We start from the raw sequence: 20000 nt of genomic DNA, 5'->3' as shown, positions 1-20000 counted from the left end.
CCAATGTAACCTTTTGTAAGTAGTGCCTGGAGGATTCAGTGTGGACAAACTCTAGAGACAGCGTGTGTATTAACTTGTGGATTTTTCTGTGAGTATTTCGTGGCAGTGTGACGAAGTTGCTTCGAAAGACTGTGTTAGCCGCGGAGCTCAGCTCAGAGCGAAATTAGGTAAATGGGAGGGGAGATGATGACGTGACTCCCCCACCCGCCTTAACTGTCAATCCCCACAAACACAGTCTCGGAATTTGCATAAGCACAGTCCTTCACCTGCAATTTTAACTTAGTTACAAAGTGATCAAAACTCTCGTTTGTATCCTGCATCCTCTCATTAAACTTGTATCCCGCATTACCCGTGGGTATGACAATGCCAGCGGCAGCCTGTCTATGATCTTAATTTAAAGTTTAGGTTTACACCGTGCTTTGTTTCCGAAGTAGCAGCACTCATGAATATGGTAGTATATGTCACTCGCTCGCTTCTTATTGTTTCGCTGCCTTCTCAATTATATAATGCATATTTTCTTCAGCACTTTTTGGAGGTCTTCCTGGTTTCTACGCATGTTGACAGTCAGTTCACGTGATTACGTGGGAGGCGTGATGATGTCACACGAAACTCCCCCCACGGCTTTCGAGCTCAACTCCATTACAGTAAATAGAGATAAATACCTTCCAGTTATGAACATTACATGTAGAATTTCGAAAGGAAACCTGCCCAACTTTTGTAAGGAAGCTGTAAGGAATGAGCCTGCCAAATTTCAGCCTTCTACCCACACGGAACTTGGAGAATTAGTGATGAGTCAGTCAGTCAGTCAGTGAGGGATTTGCCTTTTATTACTGTACTAACAAAATACCAAGGCGCCAGCAGGAGAAGTAGTGTGTTAAAGAAGCAATAAAAAGAAAAGGAAACATTTTGAAAATAACGTAACCTGATTGTCAATGTAATTGTGTTGTCACTGTTGTGAGTGATGAGTGTTGTTGTCATATATATATATATATTTATTTATTTATTTATTTATTTATTTATTTATTTACACACAAACATATATATATATACTAGCAGAATATTCCAAGGCTCACAGCGGAGAAGTAGTGTGTTAAAGAAGGCAATGTAAAAAGAAAAGGAAAAATTTTTAAAAATAACGTAACATGATTGTTAATGTAATTGTTTTGTCATTGATATGAGTGTTGTTGTCATATCTATCTATTTATATATATATATATATATATATATATATCTGTATGTATGTATATATATATATATATATATATATATATATATTTATATATATATATATATATATATATATATTTATATATATATGTTTATATATATATGTTTATATATGTGTCTGTGTGTATATACAGTATATATATATATATATATATATATATATATATATATATATGCCAAGCAACACTCATGACAATGACAAAACAATTACATTGTCAATCATTATTAAAATGCTTCCTTTTCTTTTTACTTCTCCTGCCAATCTGTAGGTATTTTGCTATATATATTATATATTTATATATATATATATTTATATATATATATATATATATATATATATATACTGCTCAAAAGAATTAAAGGACCACTTTTAATCAGAGTATAGCATAAAGTCAATGAAACTTATGGGATATTAATCTGGTCAGTTAAGTAGCAGAGGGGTTGTTAATCAGTTTCAGCTGCTGTGGTGTTAATGAAATTAACAACAGATGCACTAGAGGGGCAACAATGAGATGACCCCCAAAACAGGAATGGTTTAACAGGTGGAGGCCACTGACATTTTTCCCTCCTCATCTTTTCTGACTGTTTCTTCACTAGTTTTGCATTTGGCTACAGTCAGTGTCACTACTGGTAGCACGAGGTGATACCTGGACCCTACAGAGGTTGCACAGGTAGTCCAACTTCTCCAGGATGGCACATCAATACGTGTCATTGCCAGAAGGTTTGCTGTGTCTCCTGCACAGTCTCAAGGGCATGGAGGAGATTCTAGGAGACAAGCAGTTACTCTAGGAGAGCTGGAGAGGGCCATAGAAGGTCCATAACCCATCAGCAGGACCAGTATCTGCTCCTTTGGGCAAGGAGGAACAGGATGAGCACTGCCAGAGCCCTACAAAATGACCTCCAGCAGGCCACTGGTGTGAATGTCTCTGACCAAACAACCAGAAAGACTTCATGAGGGTGACCCAAGGGCCCCATGTCCTCTAATGGGCCCTGAGCTCACTGCCCAGCAGCATGCAGCTCGATTGGCATTCGCCATAGAATACCAGAATTGGAAGATGCACCACTGGTGCCCTGTGCTTTTTACAGATGAGAGCAGGTTCACCCTGAGCACGTGACAGAAGTGAAAGGGTCTGGAGAAGCCATGGAGAACATTATGCTGCCTGTAACATCATTCAGCATGAGCAGTTTGGTGGTGGGTTAATGATTGTCTGGGGAGGCATATCCATGGAGGGTCACACAGACCGCTACAGGCTTGACAAAGGCACCTTGGCTGCCATTAGGTATCAGGATGAAATCCTTGGACCCATTGTCAGACCCTATGCTGGTACAGTGGCTCCTGGTGCACGACAATTCCTGGCCTCATGTGGTGAGAGTATGCAGGCAGTTCCTGGAGGATGAAGGAATTGATACCATTGACTGGCCACCACACTTTCCTGACCTAAATCCAATAGAACACCTCTGGGACATTATGTTTTGGTCCATCCAATGCCACCAGGTTGCACCTCAGACTGTCCAGGAGCTCAGTGATGCCCTGGTCCAGATCTGGGAGGAGATCCCCCACAACACCATCTGTCATCTCATTAGAAGTATGCACCGATGTTGTCAGGCATGTATACTAGAAAACAGGGGCCATACAAAGTACTGCACAATTTTGAGTTGCTGCAATTAAATTTTGGCAAAATGGACTAGCCTGCCACATAATTTTTTCACTCTGATTTTTGGGGCGCCTTTGAATTCAGGGCTCTGTAGGTTGATCATTTTCATTTCCATCAAACGATGTGGCATCCTTTCGCTCCTAACACATTACCCAGTCTATATCAGTATAGATATCCAGGAGGATTTCTTTTTCCCATTGAGATCTGATGTGTTTTCAAAGTGTTCCTTTAATTTTTTGAGCAGTTTATATATATATATATATATATATATACACATCTATACATATATATATATATACACAGTTATATATATATATAGTTATATATATATATATATATATATATATACACATACATATATATACATATACACACATATATATACATACTGTATATACAACATATACATATCTACATATATACTGTATATACACATATATATATATACAATCTACATATATATATCACACATATATATATATTAGGTGGGACTCGATTAAAAAATTAATCCAATTAATTAGAGGCTGTGTAAGAATTAATCTTGATTAATCGTATGTAATCGCACACGTAAGTTTGCCCCAAATCGCAAATGTTTTTTTTTTAATTTAAAAGTGTTTTAGTGGGCGACAGAATCAAATAATAGACATGTACATGAATATTGTAAACTGAAGCTGTTTTAATTTCTGAAAAAAAGCCTTTAAACTGCATTTGAATTCAAAACAGAAACAAAAATATCATCCCTGGTTAAAATTGGGCAGACTTAAAAATAAAGTGGTAGTTTAAGTACTTTAAGTAGATTTTCAGAATAGTATTGTCTTTAAATAATAATAACCAAAATTTCAACCTAAAGTGCAGTTTTTCTTCTTAAAAAAATAAGTCAGAAACATAAAAGGTAATTTGACCAACTTAATCTTTAAACTCTGAGTAACCTTAGCCAAAATTATTTTGTACATTAGGCTAAAACAGTGTGATCATTGAACATTTTGTAATTAGAATTACTAACGGTCACGGAAGTCCAATGATCCCCAGTAAGAGCCACAAAGTCCGCTTTCTGTAATGCATCTAATTTTGCTTGCTTTTCAGTGTGCACAAAACCATGCTTTTATCAAGGCTTCGCTCGGGTAGTCGAAATGATCAGTCGTAGGAACGCGCTTTATTCCGACTCTAACATTTTTGTAGCTGTGATGTGTGCATCAGTGTAATGGATGTACCAGGAAATCATGCATTGACAAAAGTTCCCGCTTTTGGAATTGAAAGTGTGATTAAATGCGCTTATTTTTAACGCGTTATGGAGTACATGCATCAAGCTTCTCAGCTGTGCTTGTGCTAATAAAGGGAAACATTTTAAAAATAACGTAATATGATTCTGCGTTAACCAAATATTTTTTCATATGCCCCAAACCAAGGAGATGCTAAGGTAAAATGAATCGGTAGCTGTACATACTCAGTGCATCCCTCTCGAATCGAACCTCAATGTCGGCGTAGAGGCTTAAGACTCTACAATTGCCACAGTATGGCTTGTCTATGCATAGTATGTATTGTAGATCGGGTATATATATACATTTATATATATACCCGTATCGCAGTGGAGAAGTAGAAGTTATGAAAAGAAAAGGGAACATTTTAAAAATAACGAATATGATTGTCAATATACAGTAATTGTTTTGTGAGTGTTACTGAGTGTTGCTGTCATCAAGGATTTGATTATCATTATTTCTTTCAATCAGGTTCGTATTTGTAGGATGTGTTGTGTTCAAGTTACATTCCGTGTTTGTCAATCGTTGTAAAGATGACAGGTTTCATTCATCGATTCGTTTTTACTGCATCAATAAACAGCTCTGTCTTCTTCTTTATCTGAGACCTGACACACTGCATGCACGGGTTTTTTTACACTGTCTTCCTTTAGCGGGACATTGACTTTTTCCAACGTGTGCTTTGTTTCGCAGTAGTTGGATTTATGAATATGCTTGTATGTATCAAACGCTTCATATTTTTTGCTGCCTTTTCAATTGTGTAATTCGGTTTTTGTTCAGCGCTCTGGAACTGTTGCCTTTTATCTGTGCACTGCCAGTTCCGCGGAGCCGCTCAGTGTACATGCATCGAAGGTTCCCAGCTGTGCTGGTGCCATCTCGTGCTATGTCCATGGCTGTATTTAATGTTACCTTAGTCCTGGCACTTAAATCTTTCTCTCGCAGTTTCGCTGAGTTTGTGTCAAACACCACCCTGACCATCTCATCTTCCTCTCCATAAGCACAGTCCTTCACCCGTGAATATTTACCCGTGGGAGTTTGCTATTGGATTGCCGCTGACGGACGGCCTTATATGGTGGGCACTAAATTACAAACGCCAGCGCAGCCTGTCTATGAACTTAATTTAAAGTGTAGGTTTACATCGTGCTTTGTTTCGAGTAGCAGAACTCATGAATATGGTTGTATATTTCACTCGCCGCTTCTTATTGTTTCGCTGCCTTCTCAATTATATAATGCATGTTTTCTTAAGCGCTTTTTGAGGTCTTCCTGGTTTTCTATGTACTGCGTGATTACGTGGGAGGCGTGATGATGTCACACGAAACTCCACTTCACGCAGCGTTGAAGTTCATCTCCATTACAGTAAATGGAGAAAAACTGCTTCCAGTTATGACCATTACGGGTAGAATTTCGATATAAAACCTGCCCAACTTTTGTAAGGAAGCTGTAAGGAATGAACCTGCCAAATTTCAGCCTTCCACCCACACGGAAGTTGGAGAATTAGTGATGAGTCAGTGAGTGAGTGAGGGCTTTGCCTTTTATTAGTATAGATATACATATCTATACATATACACATATATACATACATATATATCTACATATATACACACACATATATACACACAAATACATATATATATATATATATATACATACACACACACACATATATAAACATATATATACATATACATACATATCTACATATATACAAACACAGCTATTTCATTGATCAGTGCACACGCTGTTTGTTAAAGCGGTTGACTCCGCTCTTACGTGCAATAACAAATCAAATCATTCAGTTGTCTTTGCTCATATGTCATTTTAGAGCTGGACGCCTGGCATCTTTTTTGGCCACAAGTTGTTTCTGTTTGGTGTGAGGTTCTGTGTTGTGGAGATTCTCAGGATGGATTGCAGGTGCTCATCAGTGAGGCTGACTCCTGTGTGCTGTTTTGTTAGTCTTTATCACTGAGAAGAGCTTCTCACACAGATATGTGCTACCAAACATGCACAAGGTTCGAGCCGCATGTAGGCGGACTTTTTGTTCTTCAAAGTCACCAAAGGCGCGTGCAAACTCAGTGCTTAATAACTCTAGCTTCGCAATAACTTGCAGCATCATAAGGTAGACTTGATTAGCGTAAGTGTGACAAGGCAGCTGAAGCGCTGCATTATGGGATCTGTAGTTTATTGTGTTACCAGCGCTTCATATACCCGGCTTTAATAACAATAATACAGTATATAAAATGATCGCGGGCGGATATAATTACGCCGGGCGGATGTGGCCCTGACCCTTGAGTTTGACACATATGGACTAAATAGAACTTGAAAAGATATATTTTTTCAAATGTGATCAGCAATTCAGATAGAGTTGACGCCGACTACAGCCTGCATGCCTCAATGAGTCATCCTCCCCTCGCTCTTACTTTTTACCGTTCATCTAATGATTACACAGTATGGCTTTACCAAAACAATCATTGATGGCGTAATAAAGTATCCATTATTCGAGTATGTAGAGGGGATATATATATATACATATATATATACATATATATATATATATATATATATATATATATATATATATATATATATATATATATATATATATATATATATATATATATACATATATATATATATATATACATATACATATATATATATATATATATATATATATATATATATATATATATATATATATATATATATATATATACCCGTACTTAGCGAGAAGTAGTGTGTTAAAAGGTAGAAAGAAAAGGGAACATTTTAAAAATAACGTAACATGACTGTCAATATACAGTATTTGTTTTGTGAGTGTTACTGAGTGTTGCTGTCATCAAGGATTTGATTATCATTATTTCTTTCAATCAGGTTCAAATTTGTAGGATGTGTTGTGTTCAAGTTACATTCCGTGTTTGTCAATCGTTGTAAAGATAACAAGTTTCATTCATCGATTCGTTTCTTTCTGCATCAATAAACAGCTCGTCTTCTTCTTTATCTGAGACCTCACACTGCATGGATGGGTTTTACACTGTCTTCCTTTAGCGGGACATTGACTTTTTCCACCGTGTGCTTTGTTTCCACAGTAGCTGCATTTATGAATATGCTTATCAGACGCCTTCATATTTTTGCTGCCTTTTCAATTGTGTAATTTGGTTTTGTTCAGCCTCTTTGCAACTGTTGCTTTTATCTGTGCACTGCGTCAGTTCACGTGAACCACTTTCGGTGTACTTTGCATCGAAGGTTCCCAGCTGTGCTAGTGCATCTCGTGCTATGTCCATAGCTTTATTTAATGTTACCTTAGTCCTGGCACTTAAAACTTTCTCGCAGTTTCGCTGAGTTTGTGTCAAACACCACCCAGACCATCTCATCTTCCTCTCCATAGCACAGTCCTTCACCCGTGAATATTTACCTGTGGCAGTTTGCTATTGGATTGTCAGCTGACGGACGGCCTTATATGGGCAGGCACTAAATTACAAAGCCAGCGGCAGCCTGTCTATGAACTAAATTTAAAGTGTAGGTTTACATTGTGCTTTGTTTCAGTAGCAGAACTCATGAATATAGTTGTATATGTCACTCGCCGCCTTCTTATTGTTTAGCTGCCTTCTCAATTATATAATGCATGTTTTCTTGAGCGCTTTTTGAGGTCTTCCTGGTTTTCTATGTACTGCGTGATTATGTGGGAGGCGTGATGATGTCACACGAAACTCCCCCCGGCGCTGAAGCTCATTTCCATTACAGTAAATGGAGAAAACTGCTTCCAGTTATGACCATTACACATAGAATTTCGATATTAAACCTGCCCAACTTTTGTAAGGAAGCTGTAAGGAATGAACCTGCCAAATTTCAGCCTTCCACCCACACGGGAAGTTGGAGAATTAGTGATGAGTTAGTCAGTGAGTGAGTGAGTGAGGGCTTGCCTTTTATTAGTGTGTGTGTGTGTGTATATATATATATATATATATATATATATATATATATATATATATATATATATATATATATATATATATATATATATATATATATATATATATATATATATATACACTGCTCACAAAAATTAAAGGAACACTTTAAAGAAACACATTAGATACATCAGATCTCAATATGAAGTTGGATATCTATACAAATAACGACAGGGCAATGTCTTAGGAACAAAAGGATGCCAAGTCTTTTAATGGAAATAAAAGTTTTCTGCCTACAGAGGGCTCAATTGTGTAGACACCCTAAAATCAGAGTGAAATGAAGATGTGGCAGGCTAGTCCATTTTTCAAAAACTTAATTTCTGCTACTCAAAATGCTTTTCAGTATCTTGTGTGGCCCCCACGAGCTTGTATGCATGCTTGACAACGTCGGGGCATGCTCCTAATGAGACGACGGATGGTGTCTTGTGGCATTTCCTCCCAGATCTGTATGAGGGCATCCCTGAGCTGTTGTACAGTCTGAGGAGCAACCTGGCGGCGCCTAATGGACCGAAACATAATGTCCCGCAGAAGTTCTATTGGGTTTAAGTCAGGGGATCGTGAAGGCCATTCAATTGTTTCAATTCCTTCATCCTCCAGGTACTGCCTGCATACTCTTGCCACATGAGGCCGGGCATTGTCGTGCATTAGGAGAAACCAGGACCTACTGCACCAGCGTAGGGTCTGACAATGGGTCCAAGGATTTCATCCTGATACCTAATGGCAGTCAAGGTGTCTTTGTCTAGCTTGTAGAAGTCTGTGCGTCCCTCCATGGATATGCCTCCCCAGACCATCACTGACCCACCACCAAACTGGTCATGCCGAATGATGTTACAGACGGCATAACATTCTCCATGGCTTCTGCAGACCCTTCAACCTCTGTCACATGTGCTCAGGAGTGAACCTGCTCTCATCTGTGAAAAACACAAGGTGCCATTGGTGGACCTGACAATTCTGGTATTCTATGGTAAATGCCGATCGAGCTCCACTGCGCTGGGTTGTGAGCACAGGGCCCACTAGAGGACGTTGGGCCCTCAGACCACCCTCAAGAAGTCTGTTTCTGATTGTTTGGTCAGAGACATTCACACCAGTGGCCTGCTGGAGGTCATTTTGTAGAGCTCTGGAAATGCTCATCCTGTTTGTCCTTGTCCAAAGGAGCAGATACCAGTCCTGCTGATGGGTTTTTTGAGCATATATAATAATAGAGAGAGAGATACACACATATACAGGGGTCCTCAGGTTACAACGTCTCGACATACAACATTTCAAGTTTACAAAGTTCACTCCCATAATTTTAGAAAATTGAGACGTGAGAAGGTATAAATGGAAGGATTTTTTTTTTTCTTCTCATTTTTTCCCGTTTCTACAGTACAGTACAGTATATTTATGCCCTTTTCCTTTTTCTGTGGCTTAGTTGGGTTTTTATGTTTCTAGATTATGATTTTGCAAATGCGTTAGGATAGTTATGTGACTTAGGCTAGGGTAGTGTTTTGACTTACACCAAAATTCAGGTTACATCACCGTTGTAGGAACGGAACTGTGTCGTAGCCTGAGGACCCCCTGTGTGTGTGTGTGTCTATATATATATATATATATATATATATATATATATATATATATATATATATATATATATATATAATATATAATATACCAATATATTATTGGTTGCATGCTAAGTATACTATATGTACTAGCCATCCCCCACATCTCTGCCTGTGTATAGTGAAACAGGACAGACTTTAAAAATAATAAATCTGAATCGCTAGCTAAGGGAAGGCAAGGTCTGTTCCAGAACGTGGCCAGAGATAAAGCAATTCGCACGGAGGCTGGCGCATGAGTTAGGATGGCTCTGCCCAGTTCCCCAATGCTGATGTCACGCTTCCCCCTCCCCTTGGCCTGCAGCCTCTGTCTTGGATTAGCAAGAATATATAACTCCTGCAAGCGAACTATGATACATAGCGCAATGAGACAAGTTGCAAAATCAACTGGAATGTTCAAGAAAATTATAGAAAAAAAAACCTGATATAAATCCGTTAAGTAGTTCTTTTGTGAAAAGCAGACAGACAAACAGACATTGGATTTTTTTTTTTATTATTTATAGAGAGAGAGAGAGAGGGGTATGGATTTATTTATTAATGTGGTTTTCACATGTTCTGAGGAGACAGGTACAAAATATTTTTCTATGTACACATGACAATAAATTTGACTTGACTACAGGAAAATACATTTATTTACTTGTATTTTATTAGTCTAAACTGACTACATCATGCTTAATATTTAGACTCTACATAAAGTGTGTCTTCTTTTATATAAATGATAAGCTAGGGTTTGTGTTTAATAACATACCAAATGAGTGTAATTGTTTTATTTACTTTTTGTTACAGAAAATTACAGAAGACTGAGAAAGATGGGAACAAACTGAAGTATATGACAGGGGAGTGGTTTTATGAAGCCAAGTCAAAGAGACACAGAGACAAAATACATGGTTCAGATATCATTCGAGCATCCATGAGAAGAAAAAAACCTGTGACTCTTTGTAAGTTCTGATTTTATAGACTTTGAATAGCTCTAGTTTTATTTCATATCATTAAAAAACAACTTTTAATTGCTTACTTAAAATGTTATAAAAGCTTACTACAATTCTGAGAATATTAAACAATTAGTTTTTATAAAAAATGTATGCACAATTAGTGCAGATTAAAATGATATAAAGTATACTTAGGTTTTGGTACTGTAGTGTAAAGAATATATTGCCCTATGGTATGCATAGCAAAGGTGTGGGTTTCTGTAATAATAGTAAAAACAATATCAACAGAAATATATGTTGTTCTCAGTTTTTCTTTGTAAACTATAGCAATTTTCATTACGTGCCATTTAAACTGTATTTGGAAATGTTTGGTACACCCATAGTCACTTTTTAGTGCTGTATGTCAATGCTTTTCAACCACTAGGAGTTGCTGTTCTGACGATCTCACTTGTTCACTGCCCCAGTCTCATGAATGTGCTCAATTCACCTAGGGGAGGAACATGCTCAAATGAATGCTCTTTAATAACCATGGGGATCTTTTGCGACCCTCGCTCTGACTATCATGCTCAGTTCACCATGGTGGACACCGAACCCCACTCACATGATAAAGCTTATTTCACTACATCCCTTGGGAATGTAATGTGTTGTTTAATCAAAAATGCATCATATACTATGCATACATTATGTCACATAGTTTAAACAACAATGAATACAGTTTTGAAACAATACAACCAAACTGTATTAAGAAAGCTGCGCTTAACCTGTTGAATGCTGCTAATGAAAGACCTTTGCTAGGTCTGTACTTTTGGCAGTAGACTTAAATCAGACTCAAGACATGAACCCAGTTGTGTCCATACCATGATCTCTGTCCTACTAAAACCCAAGCCCCTCCCCCAAACATCCATTTTTGAGCAAGCACCTACTAACAATATAAAAATTTATTGTTGAATATTTTTGTGCATTTTGTAAATTATTTTTAATGTAGAAGATATAGCTTAAATAAATGGAATTTGATTAGGGAATGTCACGGAGGTTTTGACAGTAGTCATCTTTTTCTCTCATGAATCTTGCTCTGTTTACCTGCTGTATTACAGGTTGTTTTTACAGGTATAGATTTTCATCCTGTTTTGTAGTAGTATCAGTGTTTTCTACCTATGACGTATGCAAAAAAATTTGGACGTGAGCATCAGAAGGCTTTGCACCCTAGGAACCAAGTTACCAGAACTATTTGATAACATTTCAGTAATTATTTACCGATCTGTTACTGATTTCAGATAATAAAATAGATCAATGCGATAGCAATTGACAAGAAGAATTCATAATTAATTGAAGAAGTACAGTACTTGGAGATTCCTCTAGAATGTCTCGTTCTTTTTACATGATTTGGCCCAAAAGCACAAAAAAAAAACACATTGTCTTCTCATAACAGGATTAAGTTTGGAGTTTGGTATTTTTCCATTTAGCCATACACTAATCATCGAGATATTAATGTTTTCGGTATTAGGAGCTACTAAAATGTTACGATCCGTTGAAAACCAGAGAGAGAAATTTTTCACAACTCTAAAGCTTTCACTCTTTCCCCATAGACGATAGGTTATGATGGAGGAGGGCGCAAAGCAATAAGTAATTTCAGTTCAAGATTACTATTGTATACATAGTACAGTGAAATTCTTACTTGCATGTCAGTCACAAACTATTATCAGTAATGTAAGTTTCACAATAAAAGAGCAAACCCAGTGAATACATCATACCTTGAATACACTTACATAGACAATATACTTTATATACAAGAGGCAAATATGTTTTTGATAACATATGGAGCTGTAATGTTAACTAACTTTATGACCTGTGGGTAAACAATGAATCTACTGGAACAGGTTCTAGAAGTCACAGTGTTTAATGGCTGAGATTTGTAATACTAGAGATTACCTTTCTTACGCAGCATTTGTCATATATACAATGAGCAGAAGGAAGCTGTGTGTCTTTAATTTTCTCTATCAACTTTACCATCCTTTGCAGTGCTTTGTTATACTGAGATGAGTAGGTTCAGTACCATAATGTTAACAAGCCAGTGATAATGGTTTCTAGTGTTTATCTGTAGAAGTTGGTAAGCACGGGTACAGACATTAGTTTATGAAAATAAAGGCATCATTACTTAGTCTTCTTAATAAAAGCTGAGAGATGTTGTGTTCAGGGATGTCAAAAGAGCCCATATTTTCAGAATCCAGTCAATACAAATGTTCCAAAAACATAATGGTTCTAGCTTTTCAGTAGTAGTACCAAATGACAGTCAGTACTGGACTCGTGCATAAAAACAAACAAATTACTCCAGAAGACAAAGTAAACATGAATAATAACTTCATATAAAATGGCTCATGGTTATGATGGTACAATACTGCATTCCCACACATCGAAAAAAAAGTCATGTCTAGAAATACTTTGTCTTCAACAACAACATTTATTTATATTTTATTTTGTAGCTCAAAGTGCTTTACATGATGAAGAAAGAGAAAAAAGACAGAATAAATAACTAAAATTAGGGAGCACTAATAAACATAGAATAACAGTTAGGTCCGATGGCCAGGGAGGACAGGGAAAAAAAAAAACAAAAAACCTCCAGACAGGAGGAGAAAAAAATAAAATCTGCAGGGGTTCCAGGCCACGAGACCAGCCCCCTCTAGGCATTTTACCTAACATAAATGACCTCAATCAGTCAGGGTTCTCATGGAAGAATTTGATGATGGTCAAGATATGAGAATATATATATATATATATATATATAGTATATAAGCAGCTTTTAGAATTCTTGAGAAAACAGAATAGAAGTATCAGAGAACAGGAAGTGTGGTGCTGACAAACTTAAAGTAGGGAACAATATATGATGATTTAGGAGAGACTGAAGGAGTAGAACCTTTTCAGTTTAAGCGAAGAGATTAAGAGGTGTCATGATTGAAGTGTTTAAAATTCTGAAGGGAATATGTAGTTAATACAAGCAGTTACTTTAAAATGAATTCTTCAACAAGAGCTCAGGGTTACAGTTGGAAACATTTTAAAGGTAAATTTCAATTGTTAAAATTTTTCATACAACCAGCCATAGACACATGGAATAAATGACGAAATAGTCTGGTGGAAAGTAGGACTTTAGGGAACTTAAGATCTAGATTTGGTGTTATTTTGGAGAATCTGAATTAATAGAATCTGCAGACTTGTTGGTTCAGTTCTTGTCACAATTTTTCTAATGTTCTGATATGATATTGAGATGATGAAAAGAGGAGAGGAAAATGGTTCTTTTAAACTTTGCAAAATATGGCAGTGTTTAGAGAGGATCAAGAGAATAGTTAAAGGGAATAAAGGACAGCCTTATCTGTCACATATCCATCCATCCATCCATTTTCTAACCCGCTGAATCCGAATACAGGGTCAAGGGGGTCTGCTGGAGCCAATCCCAGCTAACACAGGGCACAAGGCAGGAACCAATCCAGGGCAGGGTGCCAACCCACCGCAGGACACACACAAACACACCCACACACCAAGCACACACTAGGGCCAATTTAGAACCGCCAATCCACCTAACCTGCATGTCTTTGGATTGTGGGAGGAAACCGGAGGCGCCGGAGGAAACCCACGCAGACACGGGGAGAACATGCAAACTCCACGCAGGGAGGACCCAGGAAGCGAACCCGGGTCTCCTAACTGCGAGGCAGCAGCGCTACCACTGCGCCACCGTGCCGCCCTCTGTCACATATATGAATGCAAAAAGGTTAAAAGATATTGAAATTTATAAGTAATATAAGTAATAATTATGGTAAGTATAATTCCCGAAGAAGAATAAAAAGTTTTGATCATATTAATGAACAAAGTTTGGATCAGGCCGATTTAATTTGTGGATGAGAAGTTTAAATACCGGGCAAGTGGTTTTGCCAGCAGCTTTGCATCAGAGTTTTCTAAAAACAAATATGGTGGTAGTTTGAACAATCAGAGGGCAACTACCTCTCTTTTTAAAATAAGTAAGATCATTGCTAAACTAATTTTGTGGAGATGCTGCAGTGTTTAACATCTGGAAGGGTGGGCTAGATAATTGATTGCAAAATCTGGATAAACACATAAGAGAAAAACCTACAGGACTTTGCCATTACTATTACTCACAGAGTACAACACTTCTGTAGTTCAGTCACTTTAAAGATGGTGAACTATAAGGGAAGATTCTTGCTCAGTGAGCTCAGGCAGGGCCACACCTGAGAAAAATCCAAAGTAACATTTGTTAATGAATTTATTAGTTGTGAACTTTAGTTAACGTCCCCTTCACACTACACAACTTTTCCAGCAATTTTCAGTTCTGTTCTTTATTTGCATAATCTTAGTAATTGTATCAGGTTGTGTTGTGCTCCCATGACTGCTTCTTTTGTACTGTGACAACCTCAGTGACTCAGTCATAGCAGTCTGCAACTTACCATGTAGGGGTATGCGTTTGTGTGGGAAAGCAATTTGCACTAAGCTTGAAGTACAATGCGTACAATATTAGCACAAGATAAAAAGAGAAATGAGTGTTTTAGATCAAGCCACCAGAAAAGAGGCTTGTGTATCCAATATTTCATGTTTTTCGTGCCATAGCAGAATGGAGACAAAATAAAGACAGACCAAGAGTGTGACTGAACTCTAAATACCTAGAACACATTTTATACAGTCCCAGCACTGTCAGATAACACATAAACTGTCAAAATATGTGGAGCTTCCAGTACTTTGGAAATTTTAAACTATGCTAAGATGTTGTGTAATCCATCATCCCCTGTGATTTCTAGCTGTGTAATCTGACTTCCTTGATGCAACAAACTGTAACAACTGCAGTTAGTAAGTTTGACAGGCTCTCCAACTCAAGGTTATGTAGCTCGCCACCAGCCATAGTTTTGCATGTTGAAATAGTGAAAACAAATCTCATTTTCTAAGTCTCACAGCCAACGATATACAGTATCTTTGTCTGGTGGAATTAAAATGTAGCATTAAAGCCTGAAGTTAGAATTCAGTAAATTCAACTTGAGGTTCTCTGAAGAGGCTGGCCCTAAATCTCTCTACACATCTCCTAAACCGGAACTCGTTTTTCATACCTATCAATGTATTGGTCCCAAAAGCCAAATGAAGAATGTGAAATGTGCTTTAGTACAATTTGTATCAACTGATGTTTGGTCTATTAGGTTTTAATATATCTTGTGTCATCTTCCACCGTAGTGTGCATTTTCTTATTATTAATTCACAGATGAGTTAAGTCAGAGCCGAGGTGAAAAGCCCAGCTGGGTGAATACTGTAAACAAGGATGTGTTCCTTCCTCCTGAACTAGAAGGGCTTATTGAACAACCAGAGGAGGAGTTGCCTTTGGAAAGGTAATAATCAATGTTCCTCATGTATTAATTTCTTGCAATTTATAGACTGGCCGGCTACACCCATCATACAGTGTATCAGATAATAACTTTTTATTTTTTCCATTTTACTGGGCACCACCTCTTGTCTTCAAATCCAAAGGGATAATTTATTTTTGGAACTAACTAATGTTCACACAGACTTATATAGAACTATATGTATATTCTGTTTCTATACTTATATTTTTAACTAGGTAATGCCTTTTCACGTGTGTGAGCTCTGTAAAAAGTTGTGATTATATAGTGGACAAATTATTGAATGCAGTCGACCTTTTTCCACTTTATTCAGCATTTGTATAACTGGCATACTTTTTGTTACTTTGTGGCAAGTTTTTGATAACAATACTGCATTATATCCCAGTACTCAAGTAGTCATACATTAAGTAGTGTACAAGTATATAATCATGTGTGGTTGTTAGTTGCTTCATTTTATGTGAAAAGCAAGAATAATTATTAGGCAATAAAAATCATGCTCAAACAAAAAGTGTACCTCCTGTTTTTCTGCTTAACCCTTCCAGAATTCCACAACTACAGCATGTAATGTAGGAAACAATATGAACTACCAAGACATATCATCACCACCAGGTTTATAACCATGAGAATTTATTATTTATCAGTTAAATGCTACAGCTTTTTGTGTGCAACCTCAGTCATCTAGATTTATCTATACTAATAAAAGGCAAAGCCCTCACTCACTCACTCACTCAGTGCGTAGAAAACCAGGAAGACCTCCAAAAAGCGCTTAAGAAAACATGCATTATATAATTGAGAAGGCAGCGAAAAACAATAAGAAGCGAGCGAGTGACATATACTACCATATTCATGAGTGCTGCTACCTCGGAAAGAAAGCAAGGTGTAAACCTAAACTTTAAATTAAGTTCATAGACAGGCTACCGCTGGCGTTTCACATGCCCACAGGTAATGCGGGATACAAGTTTAATGAGAGGACGCAGGATATAAACGAGAGTTTTGATCACTTTGTAACTAAGTTAAAATTGTAGGTGAAGGGGTGTGCTTATGCAAATTCCGAGAGACTGTGTTTGTGGGGGATTGACAGTTAAGGCGGGTGGGGGAGTCACGTCATCATCTCTCCTCCCACCTCATTTTGCTCTGAGCTGAGCTCCGCGTCTAACGCCGTCTTCCGAAGCAACTTCATCAGACTGCTACCAAATACTCACAGAAAAATCCACAAGTTAATACACACGCTGTCTCTAGAGTTTCTACACACTGAATCCTCCAGGCACTACTTACAAAAGGTCACATTGACAATCGTGTTACGTTATTTTTAAAATCTTTCCTTTTCTTAGCACAAGCACAGCTGAGAAGCTTCGATGCATGTGCTCCATAACGCATTAAAAAATAATCTATTTAATCACACTTTGCATTACAAGCAAAGGGGAGCTTTTGTCAATGCATGATTTCCTGGTAAACCGATTACATTGATCAACGCATCCCGATTAATTTTACCCTCGCACCACCTTAGTTTGAGAAGTATGAAAAAATATGAGGTTAACACAGAAAAACAGATCACCAATTAAAGGTTTATGAATAATCGATTCGCCATCAATAATTGTTTTGGTAAAGCCATCCTCCTTCCATTTTATAATTTTTCCGCCACTAGCCATGATTAAATGAACGGTAAAAAAGTAAGAGCAAAGCAAGGGTGACTTATTTAGGCAGGCATATATATGACAGCAACACTCATGATAATGTCAATCATGTTACGTTATTATTAAAATGTTTCCTTTTCTTTTTCATTACTTCTTTAACACACTACTTCTCCGCTGTGAGGCGCGGATATTTTGCTATATATATATATGAATGACCTCCAAAGAGCGCTGAGACTCTGAGATATCATGAACGTGTCTGCAAAAACTGGGGTCTTCTGCCCTGCAAAAGTCGAGCAGTCAGCGCGCGTGCATAGCTGTGCCGGCCTTTGAGACGCTGACTGCGCTTCTGCCTTAAGTCAAAGTGAGCACTTTTAATTTTTTTCATCCTCCCCTTGCGCTATAGCCCAGACAAGTGCAAACACGGGACTCCTTTTCTACGCCACGGCAAAATAATATTAAGGCGATTCACACTTTCTTTTGCACGTATACGATTATGAGGTCCTCACCTCGGATTATGAAGACACGCACAGGAGTGGAAGACTGACAGTGCCATCACAGCCGATTAATGGCGGGGACGTCTCACCAGTCTACACAAGACCCACCGCGTCTGTCCCCAAAAGGCGATCATATTGTCAGCGAACACATCTCTCTATCTATACTAATAAAAGGCAAAGCCCTCACTCACTCACTGACTCATCACTAATTCTCCAACTTCCCGTGTGGGTGGAAGGCTGAAATTTGGCAGGTTCATTCCTTACAGCTTCCTTACAAAAGTTGGGCAGGTTTTATATCGAAATTCTACGCGTAATGGTCATAACTGGAAGCAGTTTTTCTCCATTTACTGTAATGGAGATGAGCTTCAATGCCGTGGGGCGGAGTTTCGTGTGACATCATCACGCCTCCACGTAATCACGCAGTACATAGAAAACCAGGAAGACCTCAAAAAAGCGCTTAAGAAAACATGCATTATATAATTGAGAAGGCAGCGAAACAATAAGAAGCGAGCGAGTGAAATATACAACCATATTCATGAGTTCTGCTACTTCGGAAACAAAGCACGATGTAAACCTACACTTTAAATTAAGTTCATAGACAGGCTGCCGCTGGTGTTTGTAATTTAGTGCCCACCCATATAAGGCCGTCCGTCAGCGGCAATCCAATAGCAAACTGCCACGGGTAAATATTCACGGGTGAAGGACTGTGCTTATGGAGAGGAAGATGAGATGGTCAGGGTGGTGTTTGACACAAACTCAGCGAAACTGCGAGAGAAAGTTTTAAGTGCCAGGACTACGGTAACATTAAATACAGCCATGGACATAACCTTCGATGCATGTACACCGAGTGGCTCACGTGAACTGACGCAGTGCACAGATAAAAAGCAACAGTTCCAAAGAGCGGAACAAAAACCGAATTACACAATTGAAAAGGCAGCAAAAAATATGAAGCGTTTGATACATACAAGCATATTCATAAATCCAACTACTGCGGAAACAAAGCACACGTTGGAAAAAGTCAATGTCCCGCTAAAGGAAGACAGTGTAAAAAAAACCTGTGCATGCAGTGTGTCAGGTCTCAGATAAAGAAGAAGACGAGCTGTTTATTGATGCAGTAAGAAACGAATCGATGAATGAAACCTGTTATCTTTACAACGATTGACAAACACGGAATGTAACTTGAACACAACACATCCTACAAATACGAACCTGATTGAAAGAAATAATGATAATCAAATCCTTGATGACAGCAACACTCAGTAACACTCACAAAACAATTACTGTATATTGACAGTCATGTTACGTTATTTTAAAATGTTCCCTTTTCTTTTTCATAGCTTTTTTAACACACTACTTCTCCGCTGCAATACGCGGTATATATATATATATATATATATATATATATATATATATATATATATATATATATATATATATATATATATATATATATATATATATATCCCGATCTACATACTCGAATAATGGATACTTTATTAGCCATCAATGATTGTTTTGGTAAAGCCATACTCGGTGTAATCATTAGATGAACGGTAAAAAAGTAAGAGCGAGGGGAGGATGACTCATTGAGGCATGCAGGCTGTAGTGTGCGTCAACTCTATCTGAATTGCGATCACATTTGAAAAAATATATCTTTTCAAGTTCTATTTAGTCCATATGTGTCAAACTCAAGGGCCGCGGGCCACATCCGGCCTGGCGTGTAATTATATCCGGCCCGCAAGATCATTTTATATACTGTATTATTGTTATTAAAGCCCGGGTATATGAAGCGCTGGTAACACAATAAACTACAGATCCCATAATGCAGCGCTTCAGCTGCCTTGCCGACACTTAC

The 20000-nt window shown here is 37.8% G+C and overlaps 1 protein-coding gene across 7 annotated transcripts in view; it reads left to right on the top strand.

Moving 5' to 3' along the window:
* sytl2a (synaptotagmin-like 2a) overlaps window positions 1-20000 on the top strand; it is a 149240-nt gene that overhangs the window by 74027 nt on the left and 55213 nt on the right. For all 7 annotated transcript variants that reach the window (XM_039744393.1, XM_039744391.1, XM_039744392.1 and 4 more), the window contains exons 3-4: window positions 10488-10639; window positions 15882-16005. In XM_039744393.1, the coding sequence (XP_039600327.1) occupies window positions 10488-10639; window positions 15882-16005 (276 nt within the window). The remainder of the gene's footprint in view (window positions 1-10487; window positions 10640-15881; window positions 16006-20000) is intronic.

Source organism: Polypterus senegalus, chromosome 2 (assembly GCF_016835505.1).
Source record: "Polypterus senegalus isolate Bchr_013 chromosome 2, ASM1683550v1, whole genome shotgun sequence".
In the NCBI taxonomy this organism is placed as follows: Eukaryota; Metazoa; Chordata; class Cladistia; order Polypteriformes; family Polypteridae; genus Polypterus; species Polypterus senegalus.
Note: the sequence above shows the minus strand (reverse complement) of the source record. Positions and strands in the feature narration are given on the sequence as shown.